The sequence below is a fragment of the Sinohyriopsis cumingii genome, chromosome 9, assembly GCF_028554795.1.
Source record: "Sinohyriopsis cumingii isolate HCF-2022 chromosome 9, ASM2855479v2, whole genome shotgun sequence".
Taxonomy (NCBI): Eukaryota; Metazoa; Mollusca; class Bivalvia; order Unionida; family Unionidae; genus Sinohyriopsis; species Sinohyriopsis cumingii.
In genome coordinates, this window is record NC_142969.1 from 47,296,618 (window position 1) to 47,317,177 (window position 20,560).

The 20,560-nt window shown below is 35.3% G+C and overlaps 1 protein-coding gene across 3 annotated transcripts in view; it reads left to right on the forward strand.

Moving 5' to 3' along the window:
• The first annotated feature begins 484 nt into the window (after window positions 1-484).
• The window catches only part of LOC149791752 (solute carrier family 23 member 2-like), a 59,312-nt gene continuing 39,236 nt past the window's right edge, over window positions 485-20,560 (forward strand). The window contains exons 1-4 of one of the 3 annotated variants that reach the window (XM_089970246.1): window positions 485-995; window positions 11,565-11,722; window positions 19,259-19,442; window positions 19,986-20,167. In XM_089970246.1, coding sequence (XP_089826372.1) covers window positions 741-995; window positions 11,565-11,722; window positions 19,259-19,442; window positions 19,986-20,167 — 779 coding nt within the window. In that variant the 5' untranslated portion in view covers window positions 485-740. Of the gene's footprint in view, window positions 996-5,673; window positions 5,803-10,044; window positions 10,654-11,564; window positions 11,723-19,258; window positions 19,443-19,985; window positions 20,168-20,560 lie in introns of those variants that run through there. The other 2 variants (XM_089970248.1, XM_089970247.1) reach the window with 2 other exon arrangements.

Here is a 20,560-nt window from a genome sequence, read left to right on the forward strand (position 1 = left end):
AATTTTAGGACAATAACTTCGAGCAAATTTATCTCTTTCATACAATACTTCAAATTGTTTTCATACGAAAATGAAATCGTTTACACAATTCTTGCGCAGGTTGATGCAGTGGAGATTCTTGTAGTCTAATTCGGTAACAGCCGTTGCACCAAAATTTCGATAATCATTTAAGTTTGGTTTTCAATCGAAACTCATTTATTGTCGATTTCTCCTCCATCATTTTCAAACGCAATTATGATTGTTGAGTTAAAATTGCTACTTAAACATCTTTTTTTATATACTATATTCAATTGTTGTTTTGTTGTTATTTTAAATACCTTTACTATGTGTCGTTATCCACTTGTTAAATTCATTTGTCTTTCCCACGCGCCTTTAAGAATCCAGTAGTTTGTTCCTTTGAGTTCTAATTTCAGATAAATAAAAGGGTGATTGTTTAACATATTGACACTATTCCCAGAGTTACTTCCCTTACCATAGCAAAGCGTGCAACGATCTGTACTACCAACAGAAGTATTCTAGCACTAGTTTTTACGCTCTTATAGATGCCTTGATTTCTGTAGATTTACGTAAACAACCGAGGAGAATACAGCCTAATATGCAGACATTGTAATGAGCATATTTGACAACTGTAACATAAACAGGCAGATCGTTTAACGAACATGCTGTACTTGTCCTGTTATTTGTAGGTTGAAAAACACAACCTGCAACAGACACCGGGGCAGATTCCGGCCAGTGCAAAAATGCAGGCGTGTCACGGGAGTGGTATAAAAAATGGGAAACTTTTGGAAAAGAATACGGCAAAAGACGTGACAGTGCAAATAATCGGAACGTGTGGAAAATCTCTAACAGTGAATTTGGCCAGCGACAGAAGAACGGACGATGACGTATTAAAAGAAGAAATGGAAATATATACAAAAAGCGGGCACAGTTTTGATATGATTTATGGAATAGAAGATAACCCACCCATACATTTGTGTTTCTTGTTTGGACTGCAGGTAAGAGAGGGTGGTGTGTGTTGGTGTGGGAGCGTAGGACAGGACGATATACACGTTACATGTTGTTGTGTTCCTTTCACGTTAACATTTCACTGTATGCCTACTGGCGGAGGGGGGGGGGGGTATAAATGGATGATGTAAACAGTGTAATTTGTTCGTTCCACTTAAACATTGATTTCAGTTTGACCGGTATGTTGCTATTTACGACAGGCGTGGTGGTGTATGAAGATACACAACTCACACGTTATAGTACTTTTACATATCAATGTGGCCTGTCTGCTAGAGTTTACGACGGGCAAGCAAAGAAATTTCAAAGACTTCGTACTATAAATAGTCCATTTGAGTATGATATTTTATTGAAAAGCAGCACTTCTGTTTTCACCAGAGCACTGGTTTGATTAATTGGAGCTGTCAATTATCACGAAACCCTCTAGATGAGGACAGTGACCCTCTAGTGAGTGAGAAAAATAATGTTTCACCTAGTCTGAATTGCAGTCTGGTAAATATATTTGTGTGTTTGTTTTAGCATCTGGTTGAAGATAATACAGGTTTCTTGTGTTTGTTTCTTCTGTTGGTAAGATTACTTTTATGCTTTTAGATTTATGGTCGCATTTTGCGCACGTGATGAGCATATTACACTCGTAGTTCGCACTTTTCGTGCGTGAAAATTGACATTTCTGAATGAAATACACGTGGTTGCGAGTTATAGAGAACCCTCACATATTATTAATCTGCTTTATTTCAGATTTTGGGGGAAAATCTACACTCATTATGAAACTATGATATGTGTCAACAAAATCCTTTTTAAAGCTTTGTTGTTGTTGTGGGGTTGAACGCCATTTTTCAGCACACGATAGGCTATACATGGCGGCCAGTATTAATGGTGGAGGAAGAACCCGGGAAAACCCCAGAAAGAACCACCGACCCACGAGAAGCTACTGGCAAGCTTTCTCACATACCCACATTGACTGAATCTGAGACTCGAACCGGCGCAGACAGAGGTGAGATGGCAGTGATCCGTAACGGAAAGCGCTTTAGATCACTCGGCCACTCAGGGCCACCTTTATAAAGCTTATCGTTAAACCTACGCTGCTTCAGTGCACGTGGTTCCGAGTTATAAAGAACTCGGTACTATTTTCAAAATCTGCTTTGTTTCAGAACGTTGGGGAAATACAATCATTTTAATATTTTTTCCATATATCTATACAGTTTCTTTAGTGTTGCGTTTCGGGTTCTGACACCAATATGTTCGTTTCTAATTTTAAATAACAACCCATCACGTTAATACAATTCCGTGGAGATCGACTATAGTTTAAAAATTATGGTTCCGTTCAAGTAAGCTGATAACTTAAAAATTTTAAGTAATTTGCCATCTTAAAAGTACTGAGCGTTTTATTTACCAGAGTAACTACATGAGAAGCTCATAAATGACACGTGCGGAAATGAAACGGAGATAAATTGTTTCAGTGATTGTGCGTTGAATTGTCTAGATACCTCACGAGTAGATGCAGACGAGTATTATGGTCAATTACATGATACACAGCAATGTTTTATATACACACATGTATATATAAACTTAACGAGATCAAAGTACTGAGAATACTGATGTCCCATGAGCCCTCGGAGCAAGTACCAGTATCCCCGTAGAAACGTCATATGAAGTTTAAATGTATTTTTCTTCACTTTATCTCTTAACGGATCATTGATTAAATACTCATAAGAATTTTGATAGAAAATATTTCAGCAGTTACTGTTATAAGCATTTCAAAAGCAGAAGTGGTCGAACTAAATCAGTGGAGTTAATCATTCTCAGTATAATCAAATCGATTTTACATTTAAATACATATGTCCCTTTTTTGACTGATGGACTTTTTTATAGGTCAAATGGCCAGTTAATTATTGACAATACTCGAATATTAGACTAGTCATAGTAGCTTAGAGTAGAAAGTGTGCCTTGGGCTTGAAGGGGACATAGCCCCACATGCAAAACTTACGAATCGAAGAATGTGGGGTAAAAAGAAAGTAATAACTATAAAAACTGGGTTTTTTTTCTTCTCTCAGCAATATGTTCACTTAACCAATTCATGCAATGCTGCCCTATTTTTTCTCCTTTTTGCACTTAGATTGGCATCACAGATTCCAGTTTTACAAGTTCGCTGAGATACGTTGAGCCTGGTTGGTGGTCCAGGTAAACAGATACTGATTGGAAGTTTAGGTGTTATCTATTTGGATAAAGCACTTGCAGAATATTTACATATAAATCCTTCAAATGCCCACAACTGTCACTCTTCATGACAATTTTCACCACTTATAACAACTGTCACTCTTAGTGCCTCATAACAATTGTCACTCTTCATGACAACTGTCACCACTTATAGTAAGTGTTAATAACTGTCACTCTTCATGACGACTGTAACTCTTCGTAACAGCTGCCACAATTCTTTACAACTCATTCTTCTCAACTAATGTTACTCTGCATGACAACTGTTACTCTTCTTAACAACTGTCACTCTTCATGACAATTGTCACTCTTCTTAACAACGATTACTCTTCATGACAGCTGTCACTCTTCTTAACAACTGTCACTCTTCAAGACCACCGTCACTCTTACTGAAAAAGCTCATTTTTCCCTGACTTATATAATGTGAGGTTCACTCAAAGGTTTTCCGATTACACTTTGCATTAGTTACCACCAAGGGTATTTCACCGCCGGTTCTAAAAACCTATGAAGATTCATGTTTGCCTGAAGTCATATATCTAAGTAATGTAACGATTCATCATGGACATTTAGACAAGGCAGTTTTATATCTATGTCCTTAGTTAGCTTCAATATACTGATGTGAGACATGTCATATATATATATATATATATATATATATATATATATATATATATATATATATATATATATATATATATGTATGTATGTATGTATGTATGTATGTATGTAACTACAGTAGTATAGGCCGGTAAATCTATCTGCCTGATATTTATGCCTCGGTGGTGTTATCTTGGTCTAGAATACACACGCGTGTTAAGGATAGCTTTGCCAGGGTAAATTTATTCTTTGAGGACAAACATGCCCTCTAGGCATCTGATCTCGAACTTTCTTTGATAGCACGAAATGTAACATTCTGTTTGATTTATGATACAATTTCTTATTAAGGAACAATTTGAAAATTACAAGGTTGCTACCATTCACGTAATACAGGAGTTTCACGTTTGTCTTCTTAGAAACAGCGTACAATGAATAAAGATTATTCACTACGGACGGAGATTTCTACGGTTTAAAATTGTTCCTTCACATCGTATTATGTGCGTGTTAGCTTTAAATCACCAAATAAAATAATGTGGGTGTTCTTGATAAAAGATAGCTAAAGAGAATTAGATATAAATCAACAAGTTTTTATCTCTTTAGTGATAATAATGCAGAAATGGATCAGAAAAGCAATAAAGCACCTTGTTCTAAAAAATATTTGGAGTAGAAATAAAACCGCGATATCATATTTAACTTGGCTGCATCCCTGCCCAGGACATTAGTGTTTATCATGTATATACGAGGTGTAGATATAAGATCGGTTAACAATAACATACCATTCTCTGTAATTTCAATCTGATTTAAAAAAGGCTTCAAGACTAGGAAAGTATTGCACGGAGCCGGATTAATAGAATTTGTATTGGAGCTTGGACTGAGACATACACTCTCTATCTTTTTACAAACACTCATCATGAATTCCTGGAAATTCTTTTCGCCGAGTAGAATGTCAGTTCTTTCGAGAGATTCCTGTTTTTGCTTAAGTAAAACAGTATTTTATTATTGAGCTGACGTTATTTGAAGCCTGAGGCGCTCGCCGTTACAAATAAGTGACATATCCCCTCCGTCCGCGTGGCTTCGAGTCGTGGCTTTACCGTCGTGGATATGAGAAAGCTTGCCAGTAACTTCTCGTGGGTCGATGGTTCTGTCCGTGTTCTATCTCCACCAAACATACTAACTGCATTGTTTAACCTACCATGTGCTGAAAAATGTCGTTAAACCCACAAAAACATTATAAAAAAAACCCCAAAAGCATTGTCAGTAGCTATAAAGGAAGGTTGACATTAATTAACAGAACGGCATACCCGGCACGTACGATAATAGAATGATGCCAGACAGCACTGGACTGTCTTTCCCACTTTGATGCGATAAAAAAGTATGTTATGAGATTAAAATGGTGTCCAGGACTTTCCAGATGTGAAAATAGCTGCGTAGAGGACAAAACCAGCAACCTGACCCAACAGCCTTGGATGTATATCAGCATATTAATTTACAAATTAATCATACATGTTGTTCGCCATAGATTTATTGCAAAACAGAATTACCAATCTATTTGACCACCTATGCTCATCAGCGATTTGATTTTCTGTATGGTTGACAGAAGAGATGCAAATGAATATCTTATTTAGTTCATTCACAAATTCTCGGCCAGTGCTTTGTTGAGTAAATAACCGAAGTGGTCCGAACGGTAGCTAATGGCAGCTATTGCACTCTTTAACGCAGCCCCTAACTAAGCGCCTCTGGTGATTTATTATCCATTTTTGGATATTATCCCTACGCCGACCAGTTTGACAGACACGTCTATATATTATGCATTGAACAAAATAGTTCCAAATGTTTGCCAATGTATTCCGTAGTGATGACTTGCTTCCGTCAGCGTAATCTTTGTCTTGATTTTAAACTTAGTTCTCATGGGTTTGTGCACATTGTAAAATAGCCTATGCTTGTTGGCTCACTTCCGTTATGAGGTATTAAGTTTGGAGGTCCTTAGAGGTACGTAGTTTTTGCACGTTATCAAGTTCTTAAATTTCGAGGCTAGGTAAATCTTGCAAGTAGTCCGCACTCGCATAATGTCTATATGGAAGTGATCTGTTTTGAAAAACATCCTAATTTAATTATATTCGGCAGATATCGACATACATTCGAAGCATAATCAGTAGGACCGACTTCGATATCTGATATATATCGATGACATCGTGTCCCATTTTGACTTCGTGATTGATCTTATTTGCTTCATGGACATTCTTTTTAATTTAGACATGGATTTTATTGTGTACGCAAAAACATCGGGCACTTTATTGGGTCGGCTCAAAAGCAGATTATAGAAAGTTACATTATTAATGTTCGCAGCTACAATAAGGGGCGACACTGGAAATAGCACTACTGTATAACTTTACATTAATTTTACTTTACATTTGTTCTTTGTAATGTTTTTGCCTTGTTTTTTCTTGGTCGTTTTGTTTTGGTTTTTGTTAGGCGGGTGTTGTTTTTGTTTTTGTTTGGTACTGTTTTTATTTATTTATTATTATTTTATTTTTGTACTTGCAAGTGAGATCTCGCTGAATGGAAAAATTTCATCTCATTGGTTAAAAGAAAATGACATCCTGTATTTATTCATAACTTATTTTCAGTTGGCCAATGAGAAGGTAGTATTCCATTCAGCACATTGTTCTTGCATATTAAGCGGGCGCGATCAGGGCCATGTCGAGCGATAATGTGGGAAAATGATTTGGCATTCTTTAATGGTATGAGATTAAGTCACATTTTTGATAGGGTTACACAATTGCTAAATATCGGTACCAAATTTATTAAGCTATACAAAGCGTAGCTTGAAATATCAGCGTTTATTCTTAAATAGGTCGCGCAAGCAAGTAGACAAGTGTCTTCCCTTATGGTTAGCATATAGTATATGTCTGACAGGTCAGTTGTAAGCAACGATACGAGTCCCTGTGATGTAAAGTACGTGGAAATCACGCCCAATTAAATAATGATACAGATGAAGGGAGTAGCCAACTGTATGTATTATGTAGCACTTAGTACAGCTTTCATTGCGTCATCAAGTATGTTGCAGCATAGCATTTGTTACCTCAGTCTTGATCCATTGTACAAACGAGCTTTTGAAGAGCTGATGAAGATTATTATACCGGTTGGGTTAGTGGTGTGTTACCTAATACAGCTGTTTCCCTGTCAGCGTGCACGAGTACATCTAGCTTTTCTGTACAGTTGTTGTGACGTGGCCTTGTGTTTTGTTATTGTTACGCATTAGTTGAAAATCTGGCCTGGCGTGCTTTTTTTTTATACAGCAGTAAGGGATGTGGTCTTCTAAGGCCCCTTCATAGGTTAAGAGATGCCCGGACCACTTCGAGTTTCAGATCTGTAGGCGCTGGTTCTATTGAAATTTGGAATGCCCAAACAATCCCGTTAATTTACTAGCGATTTAAAAGACAACTAAGTACACAGTGAAGTATATCTATTATTTTCAGAACTGTTTATTTAAAAATGCTGTTCGAGGACCCTTGTGGGTTGAGGCTCGGGTCAAATGCCTTCCACCTGTCCGATTGGGTCTGGGTCTGGTTAGATTTCATTTCAGTGGCTGAGAATGTGGCTTCACGTGGCTTTATTTGTACAGGGTACGGAGCACAAGAACATATGGGTTGGTTTGTATTCCGTCGTCGTTCCCTCCGTTCGCACAAGATTGCTATCGCTACACTTCTGCTTACCTGGGAGATTGCCATGAAACTTTACAAACACATTTAGCCCATGAATTTTTTGCTCTTGACTGAAAATGATGCCGCTCAGGCATATTGTATGACCGACGCTGCATTCATCTTGTCAATTGTTGTCGCTAATCTTCCTAAATGGATAGAGATATAAGACCTGAGTATTCACGCAAGACTTCATTCGATGTTTAGCTAAAGGAAAATAATCTGACAGCCAATTTGGATGCTACTGCAGCCATCTGGGAATCTTGTTGTAGCTACTCATTCTAAATGGAAAGACGTATTGACGTAGGGTTTTCACGAGAAGACTTCTTATGATGTCTGATGTGGCAGACAAGGCGTCTATCTTCAAAATATTGATATTACTACTTCTCCTGAATGGCTGGCCATATCAACATATGGTTTTTACCAGTCGAGTTCCAATGTTATCTAGTTAGTCATCAATGAAAATGGAGCTGATCTGCGGTCATCTTGAATTTTTTCTATTTATCACTATTCCTAAATGGATGATCATCTCATCATAGGGTTTTCACTCAAAGACTTAATGTCATGTTTAGTTGATCTAATGTCTAATATGACCTCCACGGCGGCCATCTTGAAACTGTTGTTATTGCCACTCATCCTGAATAGTTGGACGTATCAAAATGGGCTTCACTGAACGATTTTTTTATTATGTCTAGCTGGTCTGTAGTTAAAATTGTGTTAATGTGATGGCCACACGGCTATTGTCATTTTGAAAATGTTGTCATCGCCGCTCCTTCTGAATGAAAAGTTATATTGCCATATAGTTTTCACCTGTGGGTTTTAAATGAAAAGGATGCCGCTTGAGCATCCATTTTGGCGGCCACATAAGCCATCTTGAAAATTGCTATCGAAAGACCGTCTTAATGTTTGGGCGTTTATAACATGAGGGTTTTACTAAATAAGTTATTACGATGCTGGTCCTAAACGACAATGGTGCTTCTCAGACATTCAATACGGCCGCCATAGTGGCCATCTTGAAAATCTTGTTATCACATAATCCTGATTGTCGTTCGAGTCTGGTGTTTTCATTGAAGCACTTTTTATGATTTGTGTTTGGTCGTAATGAAAATTTTACCAATCTCTCCAAATGGCTGTTCATAGCGATATTATGTTTTCAACAAAAGATGTGTCTAGTTGGTCCTAGTTATGCCAATCTGATTTCCAATATGGCCACCATGAACCATCATGTCAGTTCGATGTTGTTACTTCTCCAAAAGCCTAAATTCGTATTAACATGGCGTTTAAACAGAAAGACATTTTGAAATGTTAGTGTTGGTTCTAACTGATTTTTTTTTTTGGGGGGGGGGGTCCTACAAGCAAAAAGGTGCCAATCTGGCAGCCACATCAGCTATTTTGTTGTTATTATCGAGGTATATCAGAAATAGTTTCCACTCTCATACGTTAAAGGTAAGGAATCGGCTTTGTCACGTTTCCAGAGCCCCAGTTCGTGATTCGTGTATAAACTAAGGTATTAATACAAGCTATGTTTTGATGTCATGATATTGCCGCAGGCTAGAGTTAATCTGTTACGCAAGGTTACCGTGACCAGAGAGAAGATCCGGCATCTTCGATCGGCATTATCGTTAAATCGAGCGACTTCCTACCTATGTGTTACAACTTTGTCCTAAGACCAGAGGGACCCGCGAGGGAACAGGGCGTATTCTAAATCCGTCCCCACGTGGACAGACAGCGAGAAGGACATTGTCCGCTAAATTTGATTGGATTGGGTCAAAGCGACATCCAATCGAAACTGAGACTGCGGGTGTGATAACAATTTCGATCCGAATTATAACGTCTAACTAGCAAGCAAAAATGTTGTCTTGCCTAGGATGATTGCTGAGCAAATATATGGTTACTCCGAGAGAGACACTCGTTGTTGTTGTGGGGTTTAACGCCATTTTTCAGCACACGATAGGCTATACATGGCGGCCAGTATTAATGGTGGAGGAAGAACCCGGAAAACCCCAGAAAGAACCACCGACCCACGAGAAGCTACTGGCAAGCTTTCTCACATGCCCACATTGGCTGAATCTTAGACTCGAACCGCCGCAGACAGAGGTGAGATGGCAGTGATCTGTAACGAAGAGCGCTTGAGACCACTCGGCCACTCGGGGCCCCCGAGACACTCGTAATTTGGCGGTAAAACTTAAAGAGAGGAGATTCTAAGGAAGACAAAACTTCGTAAAGGTCAGTAAGTTATTTGCTAAATTTTTGCAACATATTACGGCATTGTAATTGTAATTATATGTAGTATGTATACTTAATTACTATGATCGTTTATTACGTAAAATGACCTTTGTAGTCTTTAATTTACTTGCGTATTTGAGAAATGAGCTTGAGTAATATGTAGAGAATTATGTAGATTGTTAGCTTGTGGTCAGAATTAATTTTGTAATTCGCTAATAGGTTACTTCGTAGTAAACTAGTGCATTTATTCATGTGATATGTTAGAATTTACACATGCTTGAATTGTGAATTTGGAAGTGTGCAAGATCAGTTAATATGGATGCATGGACATTTGAATATTTGTGTACTTTATATGAATTGTAATATAAAGAAATGCGTCTGACTGTTGTAATATTGTTGAGTTTCATTGGATTAGGAATATGTACGGATGTGACGCAATTTATTGACGTATGTATGAGAAGTATATGATACCGTGCATTTATTACGACGTTGTTTTACCATACAAGGACGTACGAGTATTCCGATGTGAATGAATGCGTGACCGAAGAAATTTAATAGCCGTTATCTGATGATAGGCAGGGAGTAGTGTGAGATGAGAGGACTTAGGAAAATATTGTACCGTCCTTATGTTTTCGCAGAAAGCTTTTTGGGGGATATAACTTCCGGATAAGTTAAGTCCCGAGTCTCTAAGAGGGGAGACGGAAGTGAGACTAGCAGAGCAGTCAGAGTCGACAAATCTAGTCGTAATAGAGAGTCGATCGGAAGGAGGAAAGGAGTCGAGGAGGAGAAAGTGAAGAAGGAGGAAGATTGTAGAGAAGTCGAGAGGAGATGGAATTTGGAGAAAGTCGGGAGGAAGAGAATGAATAGGAGGAATAGGAGAGAAGAACAAACAGAAAGTAGAATACAAGGACAGGTGGAAATATATATATATATATATATATATATATATATATATATATATATATATATATATATATATATATATATATATATATATATATATATATATATCAGACTACTAATCCAATGATGCAATATGCTATCACAGGATCGAGCGGAAGGAGAGTACTTGGGAAATTGTAATCATTTGACTATTGAATTGTCATTAAATTGTTATACGTTGAATTTCACTTTTTTATATATTCTATCATTTAACCGTCGGCATAGCTGACTGGGGCCTTGGAGCTTTACATGTATCTTCCACTAATTTAACTTCAAACAAAAATCTAGCCTGGGTGTGACTTCTTTAATAATTTAATTAGTATATTGGGAGCACACTACCCAATACCTACCACAGTGACTGCATAACAAGCCGTCACGCCAGTTCTTTTCGAACATCAGATTATCAGTCCCAAAGATGGACTCTTCTTTTGTATGCAGTAGAAAGGGTAGTTATTCTGTGTTATTTTGTTGGAGGTTTGTTGTTTTATTTGGGTGGTTTGGGTTGGTACAGTAGTGAGGGACATGGTCTTGTGTTTTTTATGTAGTACAAAGAGAGTGGTATCGTGTTTTATGTAATACTAAGTGACTGGTCTTGTATTTCTTTTCTCTTATTTTGGGGGGTGGGGTGGGGGTTGTTTTGTTTTGGGTCTTTTACAGTAGGAAGGGAAATGGGCTAGTGTTTGCTTTTCAAACAGTGATGCCTAATGTTGTCAGTCTTTACCATTGAATTTCACTAGATTCACATAGTCATACATTCATATTGTGTTGCTTTATACGCCAGACCTCTTCCATAATGTTACGTACTTAATTAAGATATATTCCTTGCTCATTTGGGTACGAAAATGTTTTATAAATTTCTTATTCTTTGAACTCTTTCTTCAGCAAGTTTTGTTGAGCATCAGTTCGACAGTTTCTATACCCCTGATTGTCTGTGCCAAAATTTGCGCTGATGACCTGGACCTCGTCAAATCAGAGGTTATGTCCACGTTCCTTTTCATGTGCGGAATTTGTACAATTCTTCAGGATACGTTCGGTGTACGGTAAGGTTTGGTGAATTCATTAATCTTTATTTTTCATTGCAAGCATTTTAACTCTTCATTTACAGTTGTAACTACGTGTAGCAAAAACATAATATTGAATTTTTCTTACCTTTACACCAAAATAATTTCTTTTGAATGGTCTAACTGTCCTTTGGTTAACAGTACTATAGTGATTTTGTAATTCTTGCCGCTTTCTATCGCGGTTAATATAATTAACGCTTGGATTCAAATTTCATTTCAAATATCTTCAAATCATTAGCAGTAACTATATAGCATTCAGTCACACGAAGTGGAAACGCGTCTGTGTGTGTGTGTGCATGTGTGTTTGTGTCCGAGAGAGGGAGAGAGCGATTGTTTGTGTGTGTGCGAGAGATTAGTGCGTGTGAGAGAAGTGTGAAGTGTGTGTGTGTGTGTGCGCGCGCGCTTGTGTGGGAGACAGGATTTACTGCTTTGTAAGAACTGTAAATTTTGAGCATATTGAACCAATTAGAAATTTAATGAATAAAAGATGTAGATCACAAGCTTATTAAGGAAATCTCATCCGATTTTGTTTCAAATAATTGTTTGTTTTGTTTTGCGTTGTTTTACTTTTGTTAAACTGCGTCACTATAGAACCAACAAAAGTGATCAATACGATAATATCAAACTACTTGATCAGACAGATGATAAAGGCAATTAACAAAACAGCTTGTATTGAGCGGAATGCAGCGAGCACCAAGTATCGTCTGCTAGCAAACATGTAAGTTTATACTAGTAGTAGTTGATGCCGTTTGGTCTGCTGGTAACACAAATGATTACAGCTATTTACAGTGTAGAAACATTATATATAAATTTAAGTATAGCATTAACATAATCGGCAGCACAGGTAATGGTAATTATAAATAAATAGTTCTGAAAAATCGTAGTGGTCTGGAGGGCTTGCCACATGTCGGGTCGCAGGGCTCTGTTTTCTCAAGTTAGGCGTTCTGGCTAACTTCCGTTGTGGATATGACCTCAGTAGTCAAAGGCAATTCAAATGGTCACGGGTGATACTACCTCTGAAACCGTTCACACTTGTGACTGGGCGAGAAACTAAAGTTATGATTAACATTTATGTTCTTTGATTGGTTGGGAACTCGGATATTAAGCAAGGCTGGCATCTGGTCTCCAAGCTGGGCTTTTGCAAAATCTTATGCCAAAGAAAGTCGATAAATATGTATTGAAATATTTCAATTTAAATCAAAATTGTCCCTTTGATTCTTGATGTTCCAGTGCAAAATAACCTGTAAAAAAACACAAATACCATCTTCTTTAATACGTCTTCCAAATACAAAACAGTTAAAGAGTATGAAGACGTTACTAGTTCAACAGAATCACAACCAAATGTCTTAAACATTTATTTATATATTGTCCTTTCTTCAGTTCAGATGTTCCATGATGTGGACATCATTTATTTCAAACGGATATTATTTTTTTCTGTGTAGATAACGATTGGTTATAAATTATTCCCTTTAAATCCTCTCAAATTCAGTCTTGAACTTTGTGAACAACAGGATTCCCTAAAATTAATTATCAAATGTTAATATTTCTTTGGTAAAATTTGAAAGTTAGATCATTTTTAAACAAGTTCTTTCTTTTAAAATTCGTTTATGTTTCTCCGATTTTAACATTGGACTTGTCAAGTTACCAAATATTTTCTTATCGTTTGCTTATACAGAGCTCATGTCTACTGGCCTGTGATAGATGTTAATGTACCCTTTTATCGTTTTGTTTTAGCGAAAAAAATTTCTGCATTCAGGCTTTTAGGGTTTCGGTAAACTTTTCGCTACATTTGAATTTTGTCTCAGTAAGTTGAAAAGATTTCGTCGTTTGCCTTTTCTTGCAAATCATTGACATTTTTGTTGTAATATTATTTACCTTCACACCAAATTAAATTACGAATACTACTTGCGCAAAGATGGCAACGAAGAAATGACGGTAAGGTCAATAGGTCAAGAACATACATTACGTTCCATGACGACAGCAATATTAATGGTGGGGATTGTCAGTAATATGTGCCATTTAAAACCTTTAGTTGGGAAACAGATGAACAATTTAGATAAATATAAGAAATATATTGTAGAGACCAGATGACAGCGTTAATGGTTTTACAAGTGGATTTAGGGATTAAACTACATTTGCACAAAAATCTCAAAGGAACTACGTGTTCCATTGAAACGATTTCCAAAACAGGATGATTTATCAAAGATATAGAAAAAAATAAAAATGATTACAAAAGTACAAACCCAAATGTATCCACTTTATTATATGCGTTGAAAAACAAAGAGAAATGCGTTAGAAGCTACAGAACATTAAAGCTTCGATTTAAAACTGAAAATGGCACGTTCAGTACGAGGACAATTATCAGGTAATGAACTTACTGATATTACGGCATGTATGACATCAAACAAGTAAAATTGTTTTGGCAGTGTATGACGAAAGAGAAGCGTTTGGTGTTTGTTCTCTTTTTCTTTCTTTGACAACATAGTTACATAAGCATATGATTCAAAGATTGTTCCTTTTGTTCTGTTCCGAACTTATTTACAATTTCTTGTTTCATTTAATCTGCAATAACATGGCTGACTTAAAATAAAGTTTCACTTTCCTTTTTGTTCCTTCTCTGCCTCAACTAAAATATCTGTGTTTCCTCTGTATGTGTGACTGTTGCTCTTTTGACCTTCACCCGCACTATCGTTTCAGAATATCTACTACTCAAAGTTAGTTTGGATATGCCAGTTTCTTTAGATTTTATATTATCTATATCCAGACTGTCATCAATCAGCTTTTGTTCCTGGTACATATCAACCAGGAATTATGTCACTAATCAGATAAATTATCAGAACCATACCCTTTAATCTTTGAGTGTCTATTTTTCTGTTTGCAAATACTACTGGAGAGAAAAGTTGTAAAGATGACAACTATGTAATCGAAATGTTAATGTTTTCAGTCTCTATCGGATTTGCTGTCAGCACTGTTAAACACTGTCACTACACAAAATATCTTGTTAAATGGATCCTTACGTACAAGGCGATCACTGTATTTGTTCATAAAATGCGTAAAATGTCAATGAAAATTTGATTGCTTTGAATATTTACCTGATCATCAGTGCGAGAAACTATGCATTTTGTGAACGTCTAGATTTCTTTTCTGTTCATCTCTGTTTGAATGTTAGCTAATCTGTGTTCACTGCCATCCAAAACTGTTATCCAGTTTACTACATAAATCAATCCAGATTGATAAATTATTATCAGTGTAGAAATGTTTAACACTTGTAATATTATTTCTGTTTCCTTTTGCAGTCCGTCCTTGCTAATGCAAATTATATGTAAAATGAAAGTTCTGTGGAAATTGCATAATCAAAATTAGCATATCCCTACACTTTGAAATGGTCAATTGATTTTACTTCATCCATATGGCGTAAAAGTTCATCCAAACTGATTTTGGTTGAGTTTGTCGCCATTCTTTGTAATGGAAAGTTTTATAGATGTGTTGAATTTGTTCACTGTAATAGTTCTGTTCCACAAATTCCATGGATTATTGTATAGTTCATATACATCCTTTGAATAAAATTTGAGATGCATAAATGTCTCCATTATTGTATCAACATTTATGTGATTTTCCTTATGCTTTTTTTAATTTAAAATCTGATTGACTAGCTTGTACATTGTAACTGTAATTAAGCTTTGTTCCGATTTCATTACAATTAACTTCATTTTTTTTTAAAGTTACCTCATTTAATTTATTTTGTCTTCTCAGTTTACTCTACTAGGAAATAGTGTATGACTATAGCCATATCACGACTTTAGTGTGTACATTTTGTTAGTTGCTGATAATATTTTTGGATGTACTTTTTTCTCAGGATTTTGAGTTCAGGATAAATTCATGTATCATGCATGTTGTATGCCCTTTATTTTCTAATCCACAGTTTGTTTGTTTTTCCCCCTATGTAACTCTTTGAAACATCTTTCTTTAAGACTAAATTTTCATTCTTACTAATACTTCCCTGTATATACTCTGCTTCTTGCTCCTCCACTTAACTCCATGACTTGGATGTCATTTTTTCAGAGGCATGTTTTGTTTTTAAATATCTCATTCCTAACTGTGAAATGATTCATCATAGCTTTTCAATTTAACAAGCATCTACCTTTTGACATTCCATTTTTTAAAAATCCTTTCAACTTTGTATGTGTCATCTTGTTTGCCATCACGAGAAAACTGTTGTTCATAAACCATGCCCTCTGTAGTTTCTAACTTCAGGTTTTCCAGTTGTAATCAGCTGGATCACCAAAACTAGCTTCACAGTTTTTAAATATTTCATTGATAATGTCAGGAAGGTAGCTTTTGTTTTTTAATTATTATTTTCTATTTCTAAAGTTCAATTTACACTGATTTTAAATGTATATATCCTAATTATATCTGTTGCTAAGTAATTAATGTATGCTTTGATCTTTGGCCATGATGTTCTTTTGATGTGACATCTTTTGATCAGTGACAATTGTTAAAGAATCCCTCAGTTTGTAGAATGTCAACCCTTTTACTAGCTTCATATTTGTAAAATTCTTCTACATTTCTTTCATTAACGTTGTTTTAAACCATTCCACTTTACAGCTGCATTTTTTGATTGGAAAGTATCTAATATTTTCCTTTTCCAGTTAAACAGTTAACATTTTTGTTTTACAGTTCTTTTTGTTTATGAAAATGTATATTTTCAGGTTTGTACCCATTTAGGATTTCTCTAAATGCATCATGTATGCTTGTGTATCGACAGTGTGTGTCTGCCACTGGTCATCTACACATATAATATAGATCCAGACATACAGAAGTCTTCTTCTCTCTTGCTTCTTTAATGCATAGGTATACTATTCAATCAACCATTCTTTCAGTTTAGTATGCCGTATTTCCTTTCTATCCTGCTTAATTTGCTCCCACATATTACTGTTTTTGTGTAATCAACTTGACTTTCAGGTTCATAGTAAAGATGTCTTAAATGCTAATCTTTTTTAGTTATTCAACAGCATAAAAATACAGATAAAAAGTAATAGCTTTTAGGCATTATCAAGATGTCAGCAGGATGACAGTATAAAATAGTTGCTTTTATTTTCAGACGTTTGTAGTTTTTCTTCAATCCTTTCATGCATATGGATGAGTTCAAATTGTTGAGACAGTAGCTGACCATATGGTTGAACCTAATACAGCTACATGATAACGAGTCACTCTGTACTAAATTGAATCAAACTTTATTACCCAAAAAGTATATCTGTTTTCATCAGTTCAGTGAAGATTTACCTCATAAAATCTAATAAGATCTTGAAGTTGTAATATTCATTAGACCGAATGGAGAATAACTAATTGTCTCAATAGTATGTCTGGTGTTGTAATAATAGTGTCTGGTCTTGTAATATTAATGTCATTGTAATATTAGTGTCTGGTCTTGTAATATTAGAGTCTGGTCTTGTAATATTCATGTCTGGTATATTAATATTTGTGTCTTGTCTGGTCTTGTAATATCATTGTCTGGTTTAGTAATTTTAGAGTCTGGTTTAGTAATATTAGTCCCTTGTTTAGTAATTTTAGTATCTGGTATAGTAATATTATTCTCTGGTTTTAAATTAGTAATATTAGCATCTTGTCTAGTAATATTAGTTTCTGATATAATAATATTAGTATCTGGTCTAGTTATATTAGTGTCTGGTCTTGTAATATTAGTGTCTGGTCTTGTAATATTAGTTTCTAGTCTTGTAATATTAGTGTCTGGTCTAATAATATTAATGACTGGTCTAGTAATATTAGTGTCTGGTCTAGTAATATTAGTGTCTGGTCTAGTAATATTAGTGTCTGGTCTAATAATAGTAGTGCCTGATCTTGTAATATTAGTGTCTGGTCTTGTAAAATTAGTTTCTGATCTTGTAATATTAGTGTCTGGTCTGATAATAGTATTGCCTGGTCTAATAATATTAGTGTCTGGTCTTGTAATATTCATGTCTGGTATATTAATATTTGTGTCTTGTCTGGTCTTATAATATTAGTGTCTGGTCTTGTAAAATTAGTGTCTGGTCTTGTAATAGTAGTGTCTGGTCTTATAATATTCATTTCTGGTATATTAATATTTGTGTCTTGTCTGGTCTTGTAATAATATTGTCTGGTTTAGTAATGTTAGAGTCTGGTATATTATTATTAGTCCCTTGTTTAGTAATTTTAGTATCTGGTTTAGTAATATTAGGGTCTGGTCTAGTAATATTAGTTTCTGGTCTTATAATATTCATATATGGTCTAATAATATTAGCGTCTGGTTGTAATATTAGTGTCTGGTCTTGTAATATTAGTGTCTGGTCTTGTAATATTAGTGTCTGGTCTAGTAATATTCATATCTGGTCTAGTAATATTAGTGTCTGGTCTAGTAATATTCATATCTGGTCTAGTAATATTAGTGTCTGGTCTAGTAATATTCATGTCTGGTATATTAATATTTGTGTCTTGTCTGGTCTTGTAATATTAGTGTCTGGTCTTGTAATATTAGTATTTGGTCTTGTAATATTAGTGTCTGGTCTAGTAATATTAGTGTCTGGTTTTGTAATATTAGTTTTTGGTCTAATAATATTTGTATCTGGTCTAATAACATTAGTGCCTGGTCGAATAATATTAGTGCCTGGTCTAATAATATTAGTGCCTGGTTTTGTAATATTAGTGTCTGGTTTAGTAATATTAGTGTCTGGTCTTGTCATATCAGTGTCTGGTCTAGTAATATTAGTGCCTGGACAAATAATATTGGTGCCTGGTTTTGTAAATTAGTGTCTGGTTTAGTAATATTAATGTTTTGTAATATTAGTGTTTTGTCTTGTAATATTAGTCTCTGGTTTAGTAATATTACCATCAGATCTAGTAACATTAGTGTCTGGTCTAGTAATATTGGTCTCTCGCATTGTAATATTAGTGTCTGGCCTTGTAATTTTAGTGTCTGGTCTAGAGATATTAATGTAGATATGAACACTGGTTGGTAATTTTTTTTGTTTGGTTTTTGGGAGGTTGGGTGGTGTTGTTGTAATATAGATTGTGAACACTTCATTTATTTTTAATTTTTTCTTGGAAAGAGTTATTAACTTAATATTTTATCCACAGACAAAAGTTGAAAAATACTCAGTCAATTTTGTAATTTACAGTGTTCATTTAATTATTTACTAATTGGTCGCATAAGTTTAAAATATGTGATTTTGTTATTTTGTATTGAGTTTTAAATGTGCATGATTGAGTATTACTGCTTGTCTCAATGATTTGACCAATGAGATAAAGTCAGTCTAATTTTGTCTTTTGAAGGTTGCAAACGAGGTAAAGTCAGTTTCATTTTGTCTATAGAAGGTTGCCCATGAGGTAAAGTCAGTCTAATTTTGTCTTTTGAAGGTTGCCTATGAGGTAAAAGTCAGTTTCATTTTGTTTATTGGAGGTTGTGAGGTAAAGTCAGCTTAATTTTGTCTATTGAAGGTTGCCTATGAGGTAAAGACAGTTTAATTTGTCTATTGAAAGGTTGCCTATTATACAAGGAGGATGTCACAAATTCATCCCTGCTGTTACGTCGCTAATGTTACTTCCAGTATGGCAGTGCCCGGACTTCACTGCCATGCAGGCAGCAGCAGAAAATGCAACATCAAACATCACTTTTGACATGGATGCTTATCGAGCTGAAGTATGGCAAAGCAGAATGAGAGTGGTATGTCTTTCACTCAAACTAATTATTTATTTAAGAAATGAAACATACTGTGTGGGTTCAAAGTGGTTTAAATTAGGTACAGAAATCATATAAATCCTTTGCAATTATCAAACAAATCAAATCACTGAATAGTTCCTATTAACACAATTTGTTTTTAAAATATTTATACACATTGTATACATGTAATTTTTAATGTTTACTCTGTCCATTGGACTGTATATATTTGCCAATAATTACAGTATTTTACCAATCCTTTGTAACAATGACTGTCTCTCAAGATAAAGACATTTTCACTACACTTATAGATATAGTGTGCACACATTAATTTAAACATAAGAAAATATTTGTCCAACCAAAATTAAAAGTTTGGCTTTCTCAGCATTATTGAATATGGTTTCAGTATTCTGCATTTTAAATGAAGAAACAGTTTTATCTTGGATTCCTGAAAGTTCTTTTATTTCAGAAGAGCATCAGTCCCATTGAGGGACTCTTTATTTTATTGAAATGTAAATCTACAAAATGTACTTCCATTTTAAATTTCAGATCCAAGGTGGTATCATTTTGGCGTCACTTACACAAGTTGTGATTGGCTGTACCGGTATACTTGGGCTTCTTATCCAGTTTATTGGACCAATCACCGTCGTTCCTACAATAACTCTGGTTGGCTTGTCCTTAGTTGACGTAGCGATGAAATTTTGTCAAGTACACTGGGGTATCTCAGCCTTGTACGTGTAGTAAGCATTTTTACCTGTTTTTTTTGTATGTGCTTCTTTTCCGCATACTCTATTACAGCGTTGGATCAATATATTAAAAGATGATATCACTTTTGAAGTCCAGTCAGACAAGTAAATTTTAAGGCAGCAGAACATGTATCAAGCTGTGACTCTAATTATAACACTTACAATTAAAATGTATACATCATGTAGTTTTAAGACAATAGACAAAAAGAAATATTGCCTTGGGGTTTTACCAGAAGACTTCTTATGATGTCTAGTTGGTTGTAAATTACAGCTGTACCAGTTTGTTGTCCAATATGGCCTCCACAATAGCTATCTTGAAAATCTTGTTATTACTACTCCTTCTGGCTGGCAGTCAATATTGCCATGGGGTTTTACCAG